Source organism: Toxorhynchites rutilus, chromosome 3 (genome assembly GCF_029784135.1).
Source record: "Toxorhynchites rutilus septentrionalis strain SRP chromosome 3, ASM2978413v1, whole genome shotgun sequence".
NCBI lineage: Eukaryota > Metazoa > Arthropoda > Insecta > Diptera > Culicidae > Toxorhynchites > Toxorhynchites rutilus.
In genome coordinates, this window is record NC_073746.1 from 101476393 (window position 1) to 101500940 (window position 24548).

Here is a 24548-nt window from a genome sequence, read left to right on the forward strand (position 1 = left end):
AATCATAAAAAAACAAATACAATCAAAAATTACGAAAACTAAATCCAATTTCTTAGCGAGTGTTATATTTTTTCAGAGAAGACTAGCTCATTATTTTCATTTTGGTATATAGATTGTCTGAATCGGTTCGATGGTTTAAAAGCTATGAAAAAAAAAATTATATTGATATTGAAAGTTATAAAATTAATTTTTTTAACCACCCTAAAATGGAAATGGGCACCTTAATAAAAAATACAAAAAATACGGGTCTAATGTTTTGCGATAAAAACACCTTTACCACGTTTCATGAAAATCTGAGAACAACTATATCTGTTTGGCTGGAATGACTGCTTATTTTTCTATATGTGAGAATAAGAAGATGAAGCATAAGAAAATGAAGAAAATAAGAATAAAAATCATAATTTCAACTCTGTTGGTCGGCAACTGTACCACATGTTTTCGGAAAGCCTAATCAATACCGTTTATAAGAATATAATATATTTTGATGTTATTCTGATATTATGATCAAAACCAATTTTTTTCCCAAAAAAATGCATTTCTCGATATCATAGGTCCTAAGGCTTCAAACTTTTCTTAGTTAAAGTGTCTACTTTATATAGGAAATATAGAAAAACAGATCAGTGGCAGTCACTTTTCCGACTTTTGTCCGTCTAAAATAGTGCAATGGTACTCACTGAAGTTTTTTAAACAAATAATGTGTATTTCCTAATGTTCGTTTTGATTACATTTTCAAACGACGACTTGAAAAATTTGAACATTTTGTTTATCTTGTTTGAACAATAATTTTTTCTTGTACAATGTTTAGTTAAGGTTTCAGAACTGTCTATTGACGATCTGTGCGATCATTATTTCTTGAAATATTCATAGAAAATAGAGCAATTTCTCATTCAATCAAATATTGAATGCTAATCCCTTGCTAGAATACTATGAAAACCAAATGAAAGCCGAGTGATTGGATTCGTTATTGGTTTGGTTACAAAAATATTGTCTTCGTTCACAAAAGCTTTGAAAAATAATATAAAAAAGGGATTTTTTTTCGTCCCTGACTATTTTTTTCATGACACACACCTCAAGGAAAAAAAAATCCAAAATGTTAAATATTTATTATCTAGATATTGTTCTCGAGAAACTCTACAAAATCGCGATGTTACACCTTTCTCCTTTATTTTTTTAGTCGAGTGTATATTAAAATATGTATATATGTATTAAAATATGTAATGGAAAAAGTTCGTTTGCTTATTGGAATCTCGTTCTCAGTATATTTGTCTGTATATATCTGCTATGAATTGCTACTTTCAAATCATTCACCACCTCACACTACATCCCTGCCGTCAAAGGTAGTGACCCACTGACGACGGGCCGAACGATTCGGCCAGCTGCTCATCTGCTGCTCTCGTGGTGTGGTATTCCTGTTGCTCACCACCCCCCGCGGGCCGGTGTTCGGAGAGCGCCCCAACAGATCAATGAATGTACTTAGGAAAGACGATATCAATTTGATTTTAGTTAAACTAAGTAGCATGAGAAGCCCTCCGCTGACGCGAACCAGTCAATGGCGTAGGAACGAGTGAATGAAACGAAAAAAAAAAAATAAGCTAACACCACAACAATCCAGCAACAGAAGGAAAAAACGAATGGCGAGCGCCGAGAACGCCAGGAGATGCTATATAAAGCAAATCTTATTGTTGAAGGAGTACATTCCAAATTGTGCCTTCTTTTGTGCAACCAAGTGTCATCGTCCTGTGTGGAGCAGCATTGTGCTGGGTCGAAGTGATCTCCTCAAATAGTTTATAGCCGAAGGACAATTTCTCCTCGTGATAAGTGTGATAGCGTGTGATAGCCAATTCTAACCAGGATGAGAATTGTAAGTGTTTTGTGAAAAATGTTGATTTGGGATTTTATCTGAAAAACTGTTGAAATGGACTGTTATTGATATGGAAATCTGCTTCAAGAGATTGTAATCAAACCAAATGTTCTAAACAATCTGCAGGTGCAATAAACTTGAAACGGTTGAATGAAGCATTCAAATTTCAAATGCGTCGTGTGTGTGTGTGGCAATTCTTCGAACAGATAGTACCGATATTAGTAGCCCCCCAAGAATTTGAACCATTGAGTCGGGGGAGAAGATGTGTAGAATTGTTCGAGATGTGAAGTAGGCCATCTTCAAATGGTGGTGGGCCAAATCGGGCACCTCAGGGCGCGCAGTGAAGTGGCAGCGCAGTCACGGTTCATTGAAAGTTGCCGTTCGATTGTCGTTTTCATCTGCATCGATTGTTAAAGTATGTTCGGATGATGAAATCAACTTGTTACGAGAAAATGCCACTGCCTTCTGGGCTTCGGGGTGGTTTCAGCATGAGCATTTAGAAACGGTCTAATGATGAGGCGAGACGAATTTTTGGAAAATTCATGATATGAAGTGATTTTTGTTGCGATGAACGTGGAAATGATTGGAATATACGACGAATGCATTAGTGGTTTGTGTTAAACCATCAATTTTCTGAGTGATTGATTCCAACATTGAACATTTTGCATAACAATTAGTATTCATGACTTTTCGCTAATATATTTCTCAAGTCGGTATCACATACGTGTATCCTGTGATTTTCTTTAATTATTTTCTGTGCGATTTAGATTGTTAATCTGTGATATAATTTGAGATCTCGAAATCGGGCCGGATTGGGCAGTTGCCTAGAAAATGTTTTTCCTTTTGGGGCTTGCTGAATTCCACAATCTTTGACTTCGTATTTGTAAACCCAAGACTTTTGCTAGCAAATATTGTTATTGCAATTAGACACTTTCCTTGGTACCTCATCCGTAATTTTTTTTAATTATTATAATCACAGATTATTCATATTGAATATCTGTCCAGAATGACATTCTATTTGAATCGCAACAAGTTTTGCCTCAAATTAGTTTAAAAGCAAAGCATTTTAAAAATTCCGTGAATAGTAAAAATATAAAGTTTGATACTAGGACTGAATATTTTAAACTAAGAGAGTAAATTACCAACTTCAAATTTTTTAATAGACAATACTGTTTGTTTGTGTCAAATGCGATATGATAGTGCAATTCCAAATGAAATCGAACTAAAAATGCAGATTTTAAAACCTTGTATTGTTGATTCGAACGAAAGTTTGTATTCCGTTTGGGTTGGAGGAAATATGAGTCTTCCACAGCATTTGAGAATTTTTTGACTCAAGTTTTGGCTGAACATTTGAAGACATGTGGGTTGATACAAAACGTAGCGATAATTTGTTACAACGTAACTCCTAAACATATAGTATAGCATATAATGATGAATTCGGAAAAGTTGTTGAAAATTATAAGCAAATTTATATAAATTCATGAACATGGTGGTATAACATGACAAACGTACTAAACGAGTCTATTTACTATAAAAAAGACAATAACTTAGAAATATTTCTTTGAATATCTCGAGAATGACTTAGAGGGAGATTGACAATGAGCTATTTTGTTTTGAATCAGAATTCATGACTTCTATTTTATACAAACAATAAAAAAATATATATGTTTATATTAAAGATATCAGCCGGCCTCTACTTCGATTCTCTCCGATTTTTTTGAATCTTCGTACTTCTTGGTCGCAGCTTCTTAAAATCACAATTCTCGTTATCAGATTACCAGTTTTAATTACCACCAATTTTTTTTATAAGGACGCATTCAGAATCATTGACCTTTTTTGCAAAAACTCATAATTCGAAATCCAGATGTTCAATTGAAATATAATGTGCAGAAAAGTTTTTGGAAAATCAGTGAACTATTTATAAAAAATAACATTTTGAATACACAGTAAAAAATATTACTAAAAAATTTAATTTAAAATTAAAAATGTTTATAGCTTCAGACATGACCCCTTCAATATTTTTTCAAATATTTTTATTAGAAAACATCGACATTCATTATCTAAAACTTGTAATATTTCGAGAACGGTTAGTCCTAGGAAAAAAACGTTACATATAGTTTTTCATGTGAAACTAGCTGACCCGGCAAACTTCGTTCCGCCCAAAATTTATTTTTCGTTATCACATTCACGTTTCTTACTAAGAACTGTTCATGGGTCTAATCGTAGAATTGTTCATTCATTGAAAAAAAATTACCTTTTGCTATAAAATTCCTAGTATTTCTACCAAAACTCGTCATTATAATATCAGATTATTTTAGGACACGATTCTCGTTCAAGATTTTTCAACCACTTGCATAACATGTTCCTCCGTTACATGGAATAAATGTTTGGTACAGAAAATAAGATAGAATAAAGACAGCCCTAAATCGGACAATGTCTCTCTCGAGTTTTGCTCTTATCAACATACTCGGCGATCCATTTTTATTTATATAGATAGAAGACGATATAGGAGTGCGTTTCATCACATCAAAATCCATTCCCATTTTCGAACGAAGATCAATTTCGCTAGCGCAAACATCAAATGGACTAAAAATGCTTGTCAATATGTAATTGTAGAACTTATGCGAATTGAATTTTCCGAATTTTCCCATTTTCCTCCAGAGTTTCCCGAAATTTTTCAATTGTCATATTTGATGGGAAATGTATGTCATTTTGATGTTACCTCCTCTCCATTCCAGACGAGGGAGGGGTGTCATACCATCATAGAAAAATTTCTCGTACATTCAAACTCTCACATCCCAGATTTGGCTCCATTTGCTTGATTAATTCTCGAGTTATGCAGAAGTTTGCATTTCATTAGTATGGCAGCCTCCCCTTAGAGAGGGGGTGGAGTGTCTAACCACCATAGAAACATTTATTGTATCTTAAAACCTCCATATGCCTAATTTGGTTTAATTTTCTTGTTTAATTCTCGAGTAATGTAGAAGTTTGTGTTTCATTTGTATGGCAGACCCCTCCCCCCTTAGATGAGCTATAAACATTTTTAATTTTAATTTTAATTTTTTAGTATGTTTTTTTTAATGGTGTGTTCAGAATGTTATTTTATCTAAATAATTCATTGAGTTTCCAACAACGTTTCTGTACATCATATTTAATTCAGGCATCTGGATTTCGATTTATGATATTTTTTTTTGCAAAATAGATAAATTATTTTTGATGCACTCTTTTTAAAAATCAGTCGTAATTAAAATTGATCATCTGAAAAGATTGTAATTCTGCCATAATTTTTTCAATGCTTGCTTAAGAGTTGATAACAGCATCCTTTAATTCAAAAAATTACAGTTCTAACGGGCTTTAAACATAATAGAACTCATTTTTCTCTCAAAGTGATTTTCGATGTGATTTTCCACATCAGATTCATTGAGTTGAGTGCTTAGTGGTTGACTCAGATTAAGAAAACGGTTAGAAGAGCCTCGACAAAAAAAAATTTCGACAATTAATGCGATTTGAAGACATTTGGCATCTAAGAATAATTTTATGAAAACACCAATTTAATGTAACCCCACACCTAAACAACCCACCTTCACCTTGGGTGATGGTTCGGTTTTCAAAAAAACTCAAACTTTGACGGCTGTGCGACACTAGTAAATGAAGTTCGATTGAGCTGATATTTTGCAAGGGGTAGCTTTTCGTGGGAATCAACACTGTTGTTGTGCAATAGTGACAACTATGTCACCCACTTGAAGCAAGATAGGGGTAGGATACGTTATGTGATGATTTAAGCTGTGCATCCCATCCACTACTGCTGGTCAATAGTCGTGGGACGTTCTGGGATAACTCTTCGCTTTTTCACAGACGTTTTTTGTTCGTGAAATAGAACCAATGTTGTCGCCCTTCCGATGTGTAAAGTATGGAAATGTCTGATGCATTGTAGACAATATTTCACGAATACGACAACCCGTCGTCAATGCATTTAAAAAAACTAGACAGGCACAAAATGGGGGGGTGATCAGTTCGCCTTGCGACCATCTGAAAGTACACAGAGCAGCACAGGTCCGACCAGCTGTTCTAAAGTCCCACAGACATAATAAATCTAATTACAGTAGCTTGAGTCAACATCAAACACCAAATAGAACCAATGTTGTCGCCCTTCCGATGTGTAAAGTATGGAAATGTCTGATGCATTGTAGACAATATTTCACGAATACGACAACCCGTCGTCAATGCATTTAAAAAAACTAGACAGCTATTTCCGATGACATGCATCTTTTAAGAGCACTTTTTTTTGGAAGACAATTAAAAGCTGCGAGTGACGATTTCCAAATGATACTCTTCGACGATGATAATGATTTTCTATTAAAACAGTCTCAATCGTCAATGGAAGCTTCTGCTTTTCAAGTTGGAAGGGAACGACAGCTGATATGAACGAAGTTGAAGAATCGATTTTTCAGAACGCGTAGATACTATATCGACTCACTTCTCTCTGATTGGTTAAAATGACAAAAAAAAACGAAAATATATTTTAGCTGAAGTGGATGGAACAACTATAAAATAATTTTCATTTTATTTATTTTTTTAGTTTGGGAAATGACAAGCTCTGTCCAGTTGGATTATAAATTACAAAGAGATATTGCTTAATTTCTGCCAGAATTTGCACTGGAAACTTCTTCGAACAAATATACGATTCGTCTCGGCAAGGTGCTATTTGACAACTAGTATAATCGTGCATGATTCCCCAAGAAATAACTAATAATTTTCAGACTTCATGAGCTGCACAGTACACAACGTTCATCAACGAATTCGATCATTTTTCTCATCTAAACGGATAAATTTGAGAATTTAGTGCGTTACTGAGAAAAATTGGGCCACTATATGTTATTCCACAAAAAAAAATTCCATATTAATTGATCTTCAAATGTGCTTCAACCGGTTCCTAACATGTACATTACAATTTGTGATCCAATAGCCTTAGAATCGATCAATTGTTTTCCCGAATGAACGGTTGTAATAGATAACAAACAGTTCACGACGAGTGTCAGCCAAAGTAAACAAAATAAAAATAAAAAATGTCATAATCAATAATTAACGCAAAAATGTGCTTAATCGATAGTAATAATATACTTATTCTCAATTCAAATGTACCTAACCGATCTAACATTTTTAGATTTAGACAATTTTATGACTAACTCTTATTGAAGTAGCATTTGCATATCATTTTCAGCAGAACATTGTGTAATGCATGTCGGACTCGATTGTATGTGATTCGATTATATACAATTTTGGACTCGATTATATACAGTTTGGAAAAAAAAATATTTTTTTATATTTCAAACATGGCTTATTTCAAGAAGAAATGTAACATTTCAACTTTAAGTTTAACATAAATTTTTAGGATAAAATTAATAATAACACATAAAAAATTTTAACTTTTAGTTTTTTCACTTCCAAAATGTTATAAAAATCCACTAATTTAGTTGTTCCACTACTATATCCTGTACTAAATTTTCTCATTTTTCAAATGAAAGCATCAAAATCGTCTTCCGTAGAGTACTTTTTAATGTAGATTGTTGAAATCGAACATATGCGTAGGAGGATTTTTTTCCATCAAATATGATCGTCTATCACATCCTGAGATAATTTGGATAAATTATTTTTTTTCATGTGAGAAAGGTGTTTTGTGACTTTAAGGGGATGAATCAAAAATCAAATTTCTCTTTTGTATTCAAAAAACGAAAAATGCAAAAAAAATTAATGAAAAAAAATTTCGATTATATACAGGATTCGATTATGTACAGTGAAAAGAAATCAAAAACTGTATATAATCAAGTCCGCGCTGTAATGGCATTAGTGAATCCGTAAACAAAAAAATCACGATAAGTCTGAAATACGGCAATTGGTCGATAGCATAACTAATCGAATCAAGTCCACGGCTCTGTTTATGTTTAACCTAGTGAACAGTCTTTTCGAAATGTAATCATTAGCACTAATCCATTATACACCAACTGAGCACGATTATGTCCTATGGTCTCTAAAGGCAGTTATTTCTATCATTCTTAAAGCAGCTATCGTTCCAATAAATTGGTGGTTTCATCGTGGTGAAATTTAGAAGTATAATCTAGACTGACCCATTGCCACACTTCATCAGCGGTACGTGCTTATTGGGGCTACTCAAACTATCCTCTGATACGATTGCCGCACAAAATGGGGGGGTGATCAGTTCGCCTTGCGACCATCTGAAAGTACACAGAGCAGCACAGGTCCGACCAGCTGTTCTAAAGTCCCACAGACATAAGAAATCTAATTACAGTAGCTTGAGTCAACATCAAACACAATTTTCTGGCTCTGCTGCCGGCAATTTGAGCGAATCGTCTCCAACCCATGGAAATGCAAACAAAAACAAACAGCGCGATACCGTTGCACCATGTGCAACGGCTGCTTTATTGCACACTATCTTTTTTCCCTCATATCAATTATAAACGGATTAATTTAATGGTACCATCGGTCACGCGTACCTCTTGAAGGTCGCTAAAATCTCGCGCCTTTAGCATGCAACCTGGCATGGGCAATCTTTCCCATAACAGGATGACATAGAACAACAAAACGACACAGATGGTTATCAGCACCCTGAAGTTCGCCAAGTTTTTGTTGTTTCGTTCACATTTGATCTGGGAAAAATCCACCCAACCCCACAAAAGGGGACAAAAGTGCGCGCGCGACGATTGCGCGCACACGATGATCTTGTTCCAGTTTTCCACCCAAAAGCGCCACACGACACAAAAGGCCAATCGTTGCACGAAAGCTCATTCGAGTGCAGGAAAGGTTTGCGCCCAAATGCACCGGTGCAAATGTCAAAACATACGAATAATTTTATGTGTATGCTCTGCACCAGCTCTCTGGAAATCATAGGTAAGCGAATGAGTCAGTTAGTCAGAGCCGATAGACACCGGCTCACGTGTTTTCGCTAGCCATGCACACATACCTACTCGTATGTTGGCAGCGGAGTCGAATAAGGTCTGCATCTGTGTTTCTTTGTTTGAAACCGCGCGGTGGTGAAAACCATTTCTGTCAAATATACTTAAGTTCAATTTGGATGGAGCGCGGGAAATAAAATGCTATGTGCCGCGTGCTGTGGGGTTAAGGCGTGGAATCTCGATCCGATACATCCGATGGAGAATGCGGTCGTGATATTGTTATGTTTTATGTCGAACCCATCCCATCGCTAGTGGTCTCCGAACGTCCTGGTGTGATTGATGAGGAGCGCACCAGCTTCCAACCACTCAGGGCTATGAATTTCATCAGATAAATCGATGGCTTGTAAGCAAATGCTACAAAGTAAAATAACTCGCTGGTATTTTTCCTGGGAGGTATCAACATCGAAGACAGTCGTACTTGTTTCAAAAGATTGAGACTTATACATGTAGCTGAAAAACACCAATCCCGAAAAATGCCGCTGATGAGACCGTTTTTCCACATCTGAAGAGTGGAAAATTGTTACGCCACATTTTCATGAAATTTTCAGTAGGAGTAGGTTCAATGTCCTCCTTCTTTAAATACCTTTCGATTATTACCCAGTATCTCTTGATAGACCGCAGTTCAGGGTAGTTCGGAGGATTTTGTTATTTTTGACAAATTTGGCCTTTCAGTTTCTGAGAAGATCCAAAGTGGCAGCAGCAGATCCGACGAAAACAATGGAGAAGTGGTAGGCAATCAGAAAGTAAGAAGAAGTCGTTAATACACTCTTTCCTATGATCCTCCCTGTTGGTTGTGTCCATTATTAAGTACTACACAAGCAAATAGCTTGCCACATCAACACCTTCTTTCTAAACTATTCGGTTCAAGTGTACGTCATTACATATTTATCAAGTTCTAAGCCCGTACGATTAAAATTCTAGAACAGGGGTTTTCAGATTTTTTTTATGGCAGAGCACTTTTTATAGCAAAATTATTAGACGGAGCACCTGCATTTTTTAATCAATAAAACAAATCCTATTTGCATTGACATTACTCAACTGGGAGCAACTCTATATCGGTTGCGAATCGCAGTTACGTGATATCTGACCCGGAGAAAACAAGATAAATCACTATATGCCCAGCGAAATTAAATTGAAAAATGGTTTCCTCCAAGGAGGGTTTTCAAGTGGGAGCATTTGCTATAACTTCGCGGTGCACAAATTTCCCGCGGAGCACCATTTGAAAACCCCTGTTCTAGAACATTGTTACTTCCACGATGTATTCTTTTTACTTGCATCTGTATCTGGTACAAAATCATCACTAGGCTGCTTCATTTATACGTTCTTGAATGGATTTCTGAGCAGGCACCAGCTCTTATACAGAATTTTATGATTCCAATAGACTGTTTTGAGTTGTTAAAACAAGTTTTCGAATCAATAATTAATAAACACATAACTCTCAGACATCTTATATTTTGAATAATTTACAATACTACATCGTTTAGCTGGGAAAGAATTTTTAACGCTCAAAAGAGGAATCGATTTCTCCTCAAAAATACCCAGCACAAATAATATCCCCGCCAATTATAATCATCGATTGATTGTGGCCAGTGTTGCCGCACGTACGGATTTATCTGGAAAGGTACAGATTTTTTCGTTATTTTTGGTACAGATTCTGTACGGTACAGAGTAAAGGTTTTCGTCGAAAAGTACAGATTAGTGCAGATTTTTTTCGCGAGTGTTATTTCTTACGTTTGAACAAAGCTACAAACTTTCGATACATGATAGTATGCAATCTAGATTCAGAAAAAACTATGTATAAGCCTCATCAAACACATGAATGACGAATGAAATTTGAATGTGGTATTTGTAGTAAATAAATGAGTATTTTTTATGCTAATTAAATTATTTTTTCTCAACAACGAATATTTTCGATGGTACCGATTTGTGGTACAGATTTTTTAAGAAAAGTACAGATGAGAAAGATTTTTAACCCCTCTGGTGAGGTGAAGTGAGATTTCTTTAGCATCAAAAGAATTCTCTATTTTTGAAATTAACAGCGTTTCACACGTTAATTTCAAAAATAGAGAAGTCTTTTGATGCTAAAGAAATCTCACTTACAGCTGTTCTTGATATTGAGGGAGCATTTGACAATGCATCCTACAACTCTATAAATAAAGCTATGGAAAAATGTAGTTTTGACATGTGCATCTCAATCTGGATACATGCCATGCTAACCAACCGACTAATAACAGCTAAATTAGAAGGATCTACTCTAACAACGAAACCATCTAGAGGTTGCCCTCAAGGAGGAGAAGTATTGAAGGTAACGAAAAAGCCGATCTCTTAGCAAGATTAGGATCTTCAACTAAATTCGTCGGGCCTGAGCCATTTTGCGGATTATTTACATCATGCATGAAATCGGAGCTCAAAACCTGGAAAATATCAATGATTGAAGCCAACTGGAGGGCTCTATCAACACCAAGACAATCCAAATTATTCATTACACCTTGTAACAGAATAACAAGCAACCTACTCAGCTTGAATAAGGCAGATTTGAGTACATTAACCGGTCTATTGAACGGACACTGTCCGAGCAGGTATCACCTTAAAAAATCGGAAAACTGGGAAATGATAACTGTCGTTTCTGCTATTTCGATGCTGAGACTTCGGAACATTTACTGTGTCAATGCAGTACACTAATTCAGCGAAGACTGTGAATTCTTGGAAAGGGCATTCTTATGCCTAACGAGATTTGGTCTGCTGAACCACAACAGGTAAGGAACTTCATAAAGGAAGTCATACCTTCGTGGGGGGATATGCAAAGTCCTGGTGCGACTATCACTTATTCCCTGAGTGAGGGAACGAACTGACACTGCATACATAGCAAACTGGAGTGCACTACAATAGATCAAACTGATGGTCGCAGTGGTACAATGCTCCTACAGAAGAAGAACCCCTCTGGTACAGATTAAAATGTGACAACACTAATTGTGGCATTCGCCAAAAAATTATATTATAACACCTGCTCTCACCAAACATTATGATTTTTTTTGATATGGTGGAATATGTTCTACATCATATCAAACAATTCATATTCTCTGCTATCAAATCCATAAACAATGTCACCATTTGTACACAACCTGTATCGAATTGTCTTCGATACTTTGTTTTTTGCTAACGACTCTGCTCAGTCCGGCTGCAAAAAAGAAATGGGATTGGGAGAGAAGAGCATAGTGTTTAGGCGAGCGAGCGAGACCGTCATTCTGCAATCACAACTAAATGGAAACTAACTTGCTACTAAATGGAAGCAATTTTTAAGCTATTGGTACAAGTTTTCGGGTCATAAATTAACAAGTATATAAGACGTAGACATTTTATCTTTCGAATGGAGTGGTTATCGCTTCATTTCAGATTCTACATCTTACAATGACATTCGCATGCATGTTCAACATTTCACTTCTCACATTTGAATATCGTTTTGCTTGGTTTCTGATATCGAAAAAGTTAAAAACAAAAATGGAGTTTCCACGGTATAATCCCACTTTTGGAAGTTCAAAGCTAGGGTATTGATAGTACACAGTACTAGTGCTCAAAAGCTCAATGATAACTTTCCTCAATTTTCTTGAACTCCCACAAGAGGCAGTCCACCATCATCTTGCAGCCTTTGTTTATCTCTGTTGTTGAATTGTTGTTATTGTTGAATCGAAACCTAATTATTTGCCTTCCGATAGTTTTTCGATATGTTTATCAACTTACTTTAATTTTTATAGTGATAACAACGCCTTGGGAGCTGCAAATCACTTCTGCACGACTCCTGAAACTTTTTATTGCTTTGGTGCACATTGGTGAAGGATTTGGAAAAGCGGTTTATGTGAAATAGCAAAATAGATATTTGATCAAAATTATACCAATATTGTTTTCGATAGATCTATTTTTCATGGAATTGTTAGTATTCCAAATCATCACGCGAAAGAATGTATTTGTGGTTCAATGTTGTTTCGAAGGGAATGTTATAAAAATACATTTAATTTGGAATTTTTAACACAAATATTTTTTTTTATTATTTCTCTATATTTATTATGTGATTGAAGAAAATGAAATATCGAATACATTAAAAAATTTTTTTGCTATTCAAAGCGTTTATTGCCGAATGGCAACAAGATGCGTTTATGGGTTGAATCGAATTATATTGACAATAAGCTTTTGTATGTAAAAATTATTCCATGAAAAAAAAACAATATTCTTAATCTTAAAATAATCTCTCTTAAAATTAAAATGAGTTTCATAAAAAATATATCTTTTTAATAATGTTTTTCAATCTGAATGATAGGAACACATTGAAAAAATGCTAAAATTTAGGATTGTGATGACCAATAATGAAAAATAAGAATAATAAATCATGAGCTTTACATTGTTGATTCAAAGTGTCACACATTTTGTTTAGATCATCAACGAAATGTTTGTGTACACTTCAAATTGAACATGTCACATGATTTTTCTTCAGACCAGTCTGAATCCTATATAGTATCTTCAAATGAACAATTCTTCGAGGAACGTATTACTATCAATATTCTGTTTTCTTGTGATTTTATGAAGTATTTACGATGATAACACTGTTGAATTTATATTGTTCTATTTTCAAATACACTTTTTGATACTATTTTCAAATACACTATACTATACTGGGCAGAAATCACTGCCATGAAACATTCCAAGTGATCTATGTCTGATGATTCCGATGTTTCGTTTTTACGTAGGAAACATTGTTAACGTTTTTCACCAGCAAAAGATTTGTGCATTTCGCTGCTGGTATGTGTATAAATTCTTGTAGATTCCACAGTGGACCCGATGATACTCCTTCTGATCTTTTGGCAAACGCGATTACTCACTGGTGTGAAGTGAAGAATGATCATTAACTGTTCTCCTAATTGGTCCAACTACGAAGGTTTACAACGATCTCCATACATAGGGATGCTTCGAGAAATATGTTCATAAAGTGTTTGGTGGAGCGAAATTTGAACTCAAGAACTTTCGAGACTGCGTGTAAAACATGTTCACTGAACATGAGCCTACACCCAAAATTGATTTTTAGCTCATGTTTTGTCATCCCGATTTATGACATTAAATGAGACATAACATAACAGAAAATGTCATGACCCACAAATACTGGTAAGAATTTGTATAATATACATATATGTTGTTTTTTGTTGAGTTTTGCACAACAAATTAATACATGGTACAGCAAGACAAAAGAGCTTTCCGCATACTTTGCCACATACACGGCCCAGACCGAGATAGATATTGTTCTCCTTCATGCGCTCCGTTTTTACTCTTAGAAAACACTTCCCAACTTCATTTTAAAATTAGGTGCAATATTATCACGTATTTTAGAGGCGACTGAACTGCAAAGTTTAAAGCCTCTTAAAAACAAAGAATCAATCAATCATTTATTATGACATCGGGTCTTGAATCACACATACTAATCGCACAAATAATAATATCACACAGAGAACTCGCACAAAAAGCTACCGCACAAAAACAGGGTTTCCTGTATTTGCTGAACAACTCCTGAAGCATCGTTAGCCATGTGGATAGCGTGGTCGTGTAAAATAGCTTTGCATTCCAGCCGGCCTTGGTTCGATCTCCATTGACGACGTATGGACTTTTTCTTGGCACAATCCCAAATGAAATGAGAAAAGAAAACAGAAAGAGATGTCTGCACGCATACATACAAACCATTGTTATGCTTTTGGAATAGCTCATTATTTGCGCATTTGACTCTCCAGCACACTAAATGGCATCATTTCAGCCGAAGATGAAATGTTTTCTGCCAACGCTAGTTTGGGTGTAGAATTCACAAAAATATCTAAGTATTTGATGCTTGTGACTGTTATGAACACTTAGGAAAAATTCTCATATTTGAAATCTATCTTTGTTGTTGATAGAAAAAGAGAGTATCGAATATTTCAAGGCGTTCAGCGACATATAATTAGCTTCGCACCAACTGGCAAAAATTACCAACTGTCGTTGTAGAAATACTGTATCACTATGATTTTTTACACAAGCAATCCATCAGTATATCGAAGCTCCATACAATAAAATATTGAATTAACAATTAACACGTTTGGATACAACACAAATCTCAAAGTCCGAAATCTTTATTTTGCCTTTTGGGTAGAACATATGATATTCCATTTAGGCGCTCATCGTTTGATCAGTCAAATAAAATTTCAGCCACAGCCACAATAGTATTCCACTGAAGCCTATGCGATGCAGTTCAGCGATTGTGATCTGTTGATTGATCCTGTCGAAGGCAGCCGAAAAGTCAGTGTGAATAGTGCTCTTTAGTTAGATTATTTTTAACAAGTGAGGAAGATAAAATCGAACATAATTTCCTTGAACAGCTTGGGAATAGCACATAAGCAACGGTATTTTTCATTTTTATCTTGATTTTTCGAGCAACTTTTCAGATGATGTATTCGGATGTTCCTGATATATCATGATGATATCAGACTCTGAATTAAGTTATGCTATTTATTTCAAAAAAGCATTGCGAAGAGGGATTAGGTAAATGATGGATGAACAGGATTATTATTTTGTTTCTTTAGGACATTCAAAAGTCTCGCAGCAATTGAATCAAACATCATGTTGATTCAAAAGTTTCGAAGCTTCATGGAAATGATTCATCGATGTAATGTTCTTGTATTCGCTTGTATAGAACAGATCAAGAATGTAATAATTTTCGTTAAGTAAATTGTGGAATGTGATAAATCAAGAAAAAATACAGTTGTGTGCCTTTAGAGCAAGTAATGCCTGCCTGAATTAAATCTCTAAAGTAATGTTATCGTTCAGTTCAGAAGTTCTCAAAGCGGTCGATATCGACCCGACCGATATAGACTTTTTTAAAACTCACCAAACAGATGAGCGCGCATAGGTTCGTATGGGATGGAAAATTTGGCAAGTGCATTTGGCATTTGCGTTCTAAGATCGAAATTGAACTTGAATACACTCATTTACTAATTTAATTCAAAAGATTACATTAGATTGGTAGAAAGTTACCAGGTTCACCTCATCACACTATTTTTTATATATTTTTTATCATTAACTTGGGATTTTTATATTTTAACCGACTCAAGGTATTTGTATGTAATTTGTATCAACATATTCACAATGAAATTAATATATAATAAAATACTTTTATTCTATTTATTTTGTTGAATTTTGTGCGAAACTAATGTCAACATTACTCGCTTAACCCTATGATGCACAGAATTTCGGAAAATAAAAATACTCATGTTGCACCGAAATTTTGTATCATTCAAATTTGAAAGAATTGGAGTATTTTCATATGATGATGCACCTTCCCAACGCAATCGAATATACAAGAAGGTTCCGAAAAAAATGTATGAGCACGCAGCTATTCTAATACATATTTCTAGGTAGGTTAAAAAATGTCCTACCATGCGTTATTACGCATCAAAAAGGTGGAACATTTTTGATTCCACCGTGCCCCAAAGGGATAACCAATGTGCTTCCGTGGTCGAGTGGTTAGCGTCACACCTAACATGCCGGGGGTTCAGGTTCGATTCCCATTCTGGTCGGGGAAATTTTTCGTCAAAGAAATTTCCGCCAACTGTGGTCACGCGAATTCTGGAGCTTGCCACTCAGAATGCATTTAAGGTGTGCTATTTGGCATAGAAATCTCAACTAAGTGCTAACAAAAATGACGCAAGTAATAGTACGTTGAGCCGGCGAAGTTCCTCTAAGAACGTTAGTGCCATTTAAGAAGACTCACTTTACCAACCGCACAGTTTTGTACTAGTAAGTATTTTGCTATGTAGAAGATATGTAGAATTTGTAAGGCACAAACGAAAGTAGCTAGACCTGCGAACAATACTTTCACCCACATCCGCTCTAAACTTCAATAATTTGGAGATTCTATTGAGTGTATAAATTTAACTCGTTCCGTCTCCACAAGATGGCTTAAGGTGCTATAAATAGTCGACGGCGACAACTGATTTTTGCTGAATCGGCAAGTGTCGACGTCTGTCAACCATATATTGTTCACAAATCTTTGAGTTTTGCACAACAAGTTCAATTTATACTGCGTTGAAAATTTTGACGTTCGTTATAAACAAGCACCATTTGCGGAAGTGATGATTTTCTATTTTTATTGAAAGAATAGTGCTGCTGAAGCGCATCGAATTATTGTGATAGTTTATGATGATTCTGCACCTTCGGAAAGATTTTGTTGGGAATTGAACAATTTAAAAGTGATTATTTTAGTGTTAACCCTTTCGATACGGCAGTGTGCTTCGCCGGAGTGCTACCTATACGGAGCACTGCGCCGAAAAGTATGCACTGGTATGATCGATGTGCAGTATCACTCTCAAGTCGTCTAAAGACAACGCTCGTACACACAGCTCATCGCGCGGGTGTCGTCTATAGACGACACTCGTAATGAAAGGGTTGAAGGCAAAAAGCGTCCGGGTCAACCGAAAAAGTTTGAAGAAGAAGTATTAGAGAAATAACTGGATCAAGCTTCGTGTCAAACGCTAACTGATCTTGCAGAACGATTGGGAGTTGCTCGACAAGCTATTTTAACCAACTCAGAGACACCGGATACATCCAAATATAAGGAAATCATGTTCCATACGAATTGAAAGCCTGAGATATCGAACGGCGTGGTCTAACGATCAATGAAGACTTCTACAAGCAACAATTGATCGGTGTAAAGTGAGCTATTGCCGAAAAACATCTGAATTATGCGACCAGACACATCGATAGTATTCCATCATTACAACACTCGGCCTCACGTTGGTGTTCGAGTTAAAAACTGTTTGGAAAATGGCGGATGGGAGATTCTGGTTCATTCGCCTTACAGGCCAGATCTTGCCCCTTCCAGCTACCATTTGTTTCGATAGATGCAGAACGGTTAGAGTGGAATACGCTTTTCTTCAGAACAGGGTATCAAAAATTGGCTTTATGCATGCTTGGTTTCAAAAGAAGACCGCTTCTTTCGTGACGAATCCCAATCCGTTAGTTGTCATAAAATTGGGAAAAAAGTAGTAGCAATAAATGGCCAATATTTTGAATAAAGTAATTATTCATTTTATTGTTCAAATAAATGTGTAAATCATGCAAAAAAAAAGAACGTATTAAATTTCACACTCACTATATGGAATAACATAAAGAATACAGCTGAAATTTCAACAACAAGAACTCTCGTGCAATCTCAGTACATCAGCTCGTTACCCTTAACCTTTATAGGGTCCTTTATGACTTTCATCATGATCGATGATACAAGAGGAGATCTCTACCTAGTATCAATGTCTATTTTCTGAAAATTTCTGTTGCGAAAGTCTGTTCTCCTTAATCATCATCACAGGAACGAAAACTAAGAACATTTTGGCTACGATTTCACTCCACTTACTTACGATTTTTTCACTCGCTTCAAAACCATCAAACATAGCAGGGGTAGAAAAACTACGACTCATTGTGGTCATCTTATATGTTAAACGTATTCAAAGTCTTCACTCGCGACGATGAGCACAGAAAGACAAAAACCCAATCAATCGCAACATCCAGCATTTATTTAGCACTCGTGAGCATTTATCTGCGAACTTTGCGAACAAAAAACAGCAGCACCACCGATTGCCGATTATTCATTTCGAAGGTATTGGACCTCCCATTAAAACTGTCCTCGCACACTGCCAGTAATGATCATTATTTGCTCCGAAAAACTCATCTGCAAATACTATTATTTTAGTGGAAAAGTAAGAAAGCAATGGGTAGCAACAAAAAACTCTTGGTAAATACCAATAGGAGAGAGGAAAAAAACTCTCATTAACTCGGCCGTAGATGGTTTTAATGTTGCGTTATTCATCGAAAAGGTCCAATGCGTGCATAGCTAATGGCACCACACAAAAGATGATTTTCCCGACCGATGAGCGGCCCGAATACCAAGGGTGATTCATTATGCTAAGCGCAACTAAGCGGCACATTAGGAAAACGTTTAAGCCTATTCAGGAGCACCTGTTAACTGGAGTGGTTAATCGTTCCGATTAGTTGTGTGGGGATACTTGCCGTGAGAACTTCAAAATTATTCTTTGAATTATCCGTACATAAAAAGAACATCACTTCCAACGAGATTTAACTCTTTAAAGGGTTAACAATTGAACGAATACATGGTTCTCTGATATTGAACCAGAAAATTTCACATCAAATTCACAGCGACGTCATTTTTTAAGCAGTGTAAAAACTGTTTTTTCTGTTGCTGACCAATTTTTGTGATCGTTTCAATTTGCGCAAAGGAATGGTGACTGACTGGCCTCGTTCATTCATACGATTTGAGACCTCTATTACAGGGGTAAAAAAATGCAACCTCATGCTAAGAGCACAAAACTGGATACTACCTAGTAACAACAAAAGTTATTTAGGACCCTTCATAATGGAATCAGCTTCTATTGAACCAAGCAGTGACCTATTTCCCCATCAAAACACGACCTCCTAGCTTGAGTTATTCCAGCATCCCAGTTGTACATGATCGCGATACAAATTTCACCCGCTAAAGATCACCACGAACAGTGTCGTAGGTTCTGTTTAACATTTCAGCGCACTCCATTTCCCCTTTTTCAAGCATGATTGATGATATCAGGCAGCGACAACCGCAACGATACAACTAGAACTAGTAAGCATGAATTGTTAAGTAAATCATACCATGTTTTTAGCGCAACCCGCGCAAACAAATAGATGCTCCCCAGACGGTTAGAATGCGCGAGCAGCGAGATTTGCATGGGAAAAAGTTTTCTCAATCCATTCAAACTGGAATGTGCACTTTGTGCCATCGGTAGAGATTGATATCACGCATTGTGCCGCCGAGCAGAGGCTGCATTCGTGACCAATATTTGGGGTGTAATATATTGAATTTAACACAATGTGCTATTGAAGCGGTGTCTCAATGGATTTTTATCGGTTTGTTTCCGCAGCTACTACTCACAACCCTAGTTGCGGCATGCTCTTGTGCTCGCTTAGAAAATAACTACCTGCCGCCACCTGGAGCAGCTTCCGCTGGAGGTGGCCCAGGATTGACTGCACCTGCCCCAGGTGGATTCGGAGGTAGACCATCGGGAGGACATGGTGGTGGCGGTGCTGGTGGACCCGGAGGACCAGGAGGCTTCGGAGGCAGACCATCTGGGGGACACGGTGGTGGTGCTGGAGGACCAGGAGGACCAGGTGGTTTCGGAGGTAGACCAGCAGGAAGTCATGGTGGTGCCGGAGCAGGTGGACCAGGAGGTGCGGGAGGATTCGGTGGCCGACCAGGTGCTGGTGGTATGTTCCCAAAATCAACCAAACCAAACGTTGAAACTTACACGCTACTAATTTTCAGGTGCTCCAGGACGTCCAGCAACCGCCTACGGCCCCCCAGCTGGCGGATTTGGCGGTGGTGCTCCTTCTTCTTTCGGTGGTGGATTTGGAGGTAGTGCCCCAAGTGGTGGATTCGGAGGTAGTGCCCCAAGCGGTGGATTTGGAAAAGGAGCCCCTGCTGCACCAGCTGGCCCACCAATAGAGATCCTGTCGTACGAAAACGTTAACAATGGCGATGGTAGCTACAAATTTAGGTAAGGTTTCAGTTTAAAACAACCAACCATATCACATTTAAATTTACGTGTGGAATTTGTTCAATTTTCCAAACAGTTATGAAACCGCTAACGGAATCAGAGCCGAAGAACAGGGAGAACTGAAGAACAAGGGATCGGAAAATGCAATTCAATCCGCTCAGGGATCTTTCTCGTACACCTCCCCCGAAGGACAGGTCATCACCCTTAACTACGTTGCCGATGAGAACGGATTCCAGCCCCAGGGTGATCATTTGCCAACGCCACCTCCAATTCCGGAGGAAATTCTGAAGGCCACACAGGAACACGCTGCCGCCCATGCAAGTGCAGCCGCCGCTGCTGGTGGTGCCGGAGGACATGGAGGCAGTGGTGCTGGTGGATATAGTGGTGGAGCCGGAGGCGCTGGAGGATACGGTGGTGGTGCCGGAGGTGCCGGTGGATATAGTGCTGGTGCCGGTGGAGCAGGTGGAGCTGGTGGATACCCCGGATCTGGACCAGCAAGCACAGGAGCAGGCTATCCATCTGGAGGACCACTGTCCGGTGCACGGCCCGGAACTGGACGTCCGTCTGGAAGTGGATCGTTCAGCCCACAGTCAGGATACAAATACTAGGAGATGTAGCGAAACTTATGAGATAATTTTGAAAAACCATTTCTTGCCTGATCTGATCCCATTAGCATGACTGTAAATAAACTAAAATAGAGCAAAATGGCGGCGCTATAAATAAAGAAAAATAACACACGCGATGTGTAAACAAATCATTAGTTACTTACTCTTCCTTACGATCGCATTGAACTTGAATGGAAAGAACTGGTTTGTGGTTTGTTTTACGTCTCGTAGAAACGCTCGTTCGATTTTATGAATGAACGAGCAGATGTGTGGGTTTCTCTGGTAGAAGCTGCGTCAACGATATGAAGGGTTGATTTGGGTGAACAGCCATTGGCCAAGAGCCTTAACATGGAGCTTTCACGATCGGTCTTTTGCTGATGCGCCTTCTGTGATACTATCGGCGAGTATCGTAGGTTGTTTAAAAGCTCCGCTTGAACCTACTTTTACAGCTTCGATATTATTAGCTTCGCAACGTTCCAAGCGATTGACACCCAGTAACAAAATGTTTATTGTAGGGGAGAGGGGGGCATATGCGGACATGTAAACTTAAATAAAAATCCTGAATTCATCCTGGTTGTCATTTGGACATCAATGTAACATATGAGCATGTTAGAGGTGTGCGATCACGAATGGTTTATTCGAATTTTTGAAAATTGCCTTTTTGTCCGAATGTGCTCTATGTGTGGGGCAGTTTCGGACAGTCCTGGGACACTTTCGGACAACGAAAAACAAATTCAAATTTTATGTTTATCAACACTTACTTGCGTTTCCTCTTATTTCCAGTATATTCTGCATTTTTCTGTTTATCAGTATTTGTCTGAAGGAAACTGCTTGCTATGAGAGTCAGTAAAAATTTGTGATCTTGCTTTCTCTCGTTTTCGCGGTGAAGTTCTTGGTAAAGGTTCAACATTTTCCCGGGACAAAGTTGTCAAAGTAAAATCTATCTGTGATGTAGACGTAATGTTTTGGAGCATTGTTGTATTACCCGATGAGTCAGTTGCCACCTCTGCTCCAGTAGGTGAAATCATTTGAGCATTCAAAACCCTTGTCCGGAAAAACCTTTTTTGAGAATGGATAGCAACCTGTCATTTTGAACCCAGCTAGGATATTACTAAGATTGAAAGAAGCATTATAAGCCGATGCAACTATACCTGAAAGGTCGTGTATAGCAATAGTTTTTCCAGGATGGTTTAGTAGCCAATCGTTCTGGGAAACTGAGAGCTTTTGCTTGAAGGGACCAATAACTGAAACATCCAGCGGTTATTAGCGATTTGTGACATAAGGTGGAAAACATACATGGATTGTGCAATTTTCTCGACAATATTTAATTGTTTCCAAAGTGCAATGACTTTTTCATTGATTTTTGATTTTTTGAAATTGATTCGTTTATGTTGCTTTTTGCTACCCTTTTCAACAATTTCTCCGTTATGCAACCGTTAGTTGGGAAATTAGCAAAGACAATGGACCCAGTTGGACCACCTGTGTGCTAGAATCATGAAAACGTTCTATTTGAAACTAGTTCGATGGCTATTTCCATCTCATCTTCGTTGATGCTGGTTCTATAGGTTTTCTTTTTGTAGTTTCGAATTAGGTCTGAGAATCAGACTGAATTGATGTTTGTTGGCAAACAACAATCAGACACAAATTTTATGAGGTTTTAAACAGTGTCCGAATGTGCCCCGTGAAAGATGTCCGATTGTGCCCCACTACCATCCGAAGACAAATCATAATTTTATCTAATAATTAGACCTTTATTTCCCCGTTGTATACACGTTTTTTCATTTCATATTAGTTACTAACTGAGGTGGTGTACTTAAATTTCTAAATCCTTCACAAAGGAATTAGGGAAATACTTACAACTTCAAGCTCAAAAGTTTCGAAACGTGTATGAAAAAGGGGCCCTGTGTTGTTTTCGTAAGTAATAAACGATCAGAAGATGTCAAACCATATAACAGCTGTTGGTGGAAAGGCTGTTAACTTACTTATATTTTTAATTTGGTTGAAAATTGTACCACTCAATTTTTACACGTGTTGTACGAAACTGCCCCCCATTTCCCCTACAATATGTATACCAATTAATGGGTATTGTGAATTTGTGTGCACTTGTGAAAAATCACCGTTCCTATAGTTAGAAGGCTCTCATGTATGTTATGAATAACAGAATTCCACAAAATCATATTATATTTGTTCAAAATTTGTAAATTTTTTCAGTGTGATTCGTCCGAATTAAAATTTATCAATGTGTTTTTTATTCCGGAGGACATGGGTTGGCGAAATACAAATATTCGTTATGATTTTTGATATTTTTTTTTTGCCAATAGCCAGGTACTATGTTTGATACTACACTAAATTGATACAATAGTAACTATCAGTCACATTAATTTATCATACAAAAGATATTATGGTTTTGGTATGATATTGAATATAATGAAAAAGTGTCTGGATTGAAAAGCCGTCCGAATTCGAAAGCATAACGGTAATCATTGATCAAATGTCACTTGAGCCAAAGTATGTATACATGTGCGGAGATCGATCGAGAAGTTACGAAAAACTTGAAATTTTTGAGAAGAAGGATTGATACAATAGTTTATCATATTCAATCAATTTTTTTTTTCAATTTTTAGCATAAAATTTTCTTCATCGGAAATGTTTTTAATGTGCGAACGTGAAATTTTCAGGTGATTTTTGAAAAGTTGTAACTGCGAGAAAAATCAACGCATCAAAATGGAATGCATATCATTTCAATGTTCAAACTTCGAATTTAGGAATATTCTACGAACCAATTTTTATTTTCGTGTGTGTAGATGGAGTGAACAATAATATCGCAAAAAAATAAATAAATTTTATTCTGAATTTTCAAAGATTTTGTGGACCAACACAATTTTTTTCCACCTAAGAGAATGACAAATGCAATTAACCCCATCAACCAGCTTTCATTTGATCCTTATAACGTTCCTGTAAGACCTCTCAATTATAGAGATATTTTTGTATGAATGAGAAAATACTCTCACGTCTTTGATGATGAACAATTCATGAAATAATAATCGTACAAGTCTAATTTGTGCTTTGACGAAAAAATAAATATTTATATTTTGTGCCTCGATTTCAAAAAAAGGATCAAAAGCTGGTTTTTGGTAGCGTTTTACAAACTCTTCTATAATTCTGCAAATATTGTTGTAGGTTCAAATGTTTGCAGGCAAATTTTTATCCTATAGTATACACAAGATCCCTGTGCACGTTTTTTATTTTGATACGTTTAGTCAATTTTTTGGATAAATTGATCAAAGTTGGGAGTAAATTAGAGGAGCACTTCATTGCAAACAGTACTAGAAGCATAAAATTCTACGCGTATCCTTAGAATGGACGATTCGTAACTTTCGTTATCATGCTTTTGTGAGTACATATGAGGATTGCAAGGAGTGATGATAGTCACATATGCACATACGCATTCTCACATATGCACACAATCCTTACCCACAAACTTGTAAAAACAGTTCTTCTGGTACAG

The 24548-nt window shown here is 36.9% G+C and overlaps 1 protein-coding gene across 1 annotated transcript; it reads left to right on the top strand.

The window, feature by feature from the left end:
- The first annotated feature begins 1712 nt into the window (after positions 1-1712).
- LOC129779371 (pupal cuticle protein 36a-like) lies at positions 1713-21165 on the top strand. The gene is made up of 4 exons (XM_055786796.1): positions 1713-1861; positions 19803-20145; positions 20204-20435; positions 20512-21165. Exons 1-4 carry the CDS (start codon positions 1853-1855, stop codon positions 21041-21043), a joined length of 1116 nt encoding a protein of 371 aa, XP_055642771.1. The 5' UTR covers positions 1713-1852; the 3' UTR covers positions 21044-21165.
- Positions 21166-24548: the final 3383 nt, after the last annotated feature.

Excerpts from the sequence above, each read along its gene's own strand:
- LOC129779371 (XM_055786796.1), top strand. Across the intron at positions 20,146-20,203 it reads TGGCCGACCAGGTGCTGGTG|GTGCTCCAGGACGTCCAGCA; the intron begins GTATGTTCCCAA and ends ACTAATTTTCAG. Across the intron at positions 20,436-20,511 it reads GATGGTAGCTACAAATTTAG|TTATGAAACCGCTAACGGAA; the intron begins GTAAGGTTTCAG and ends TTTTCCAAACAG.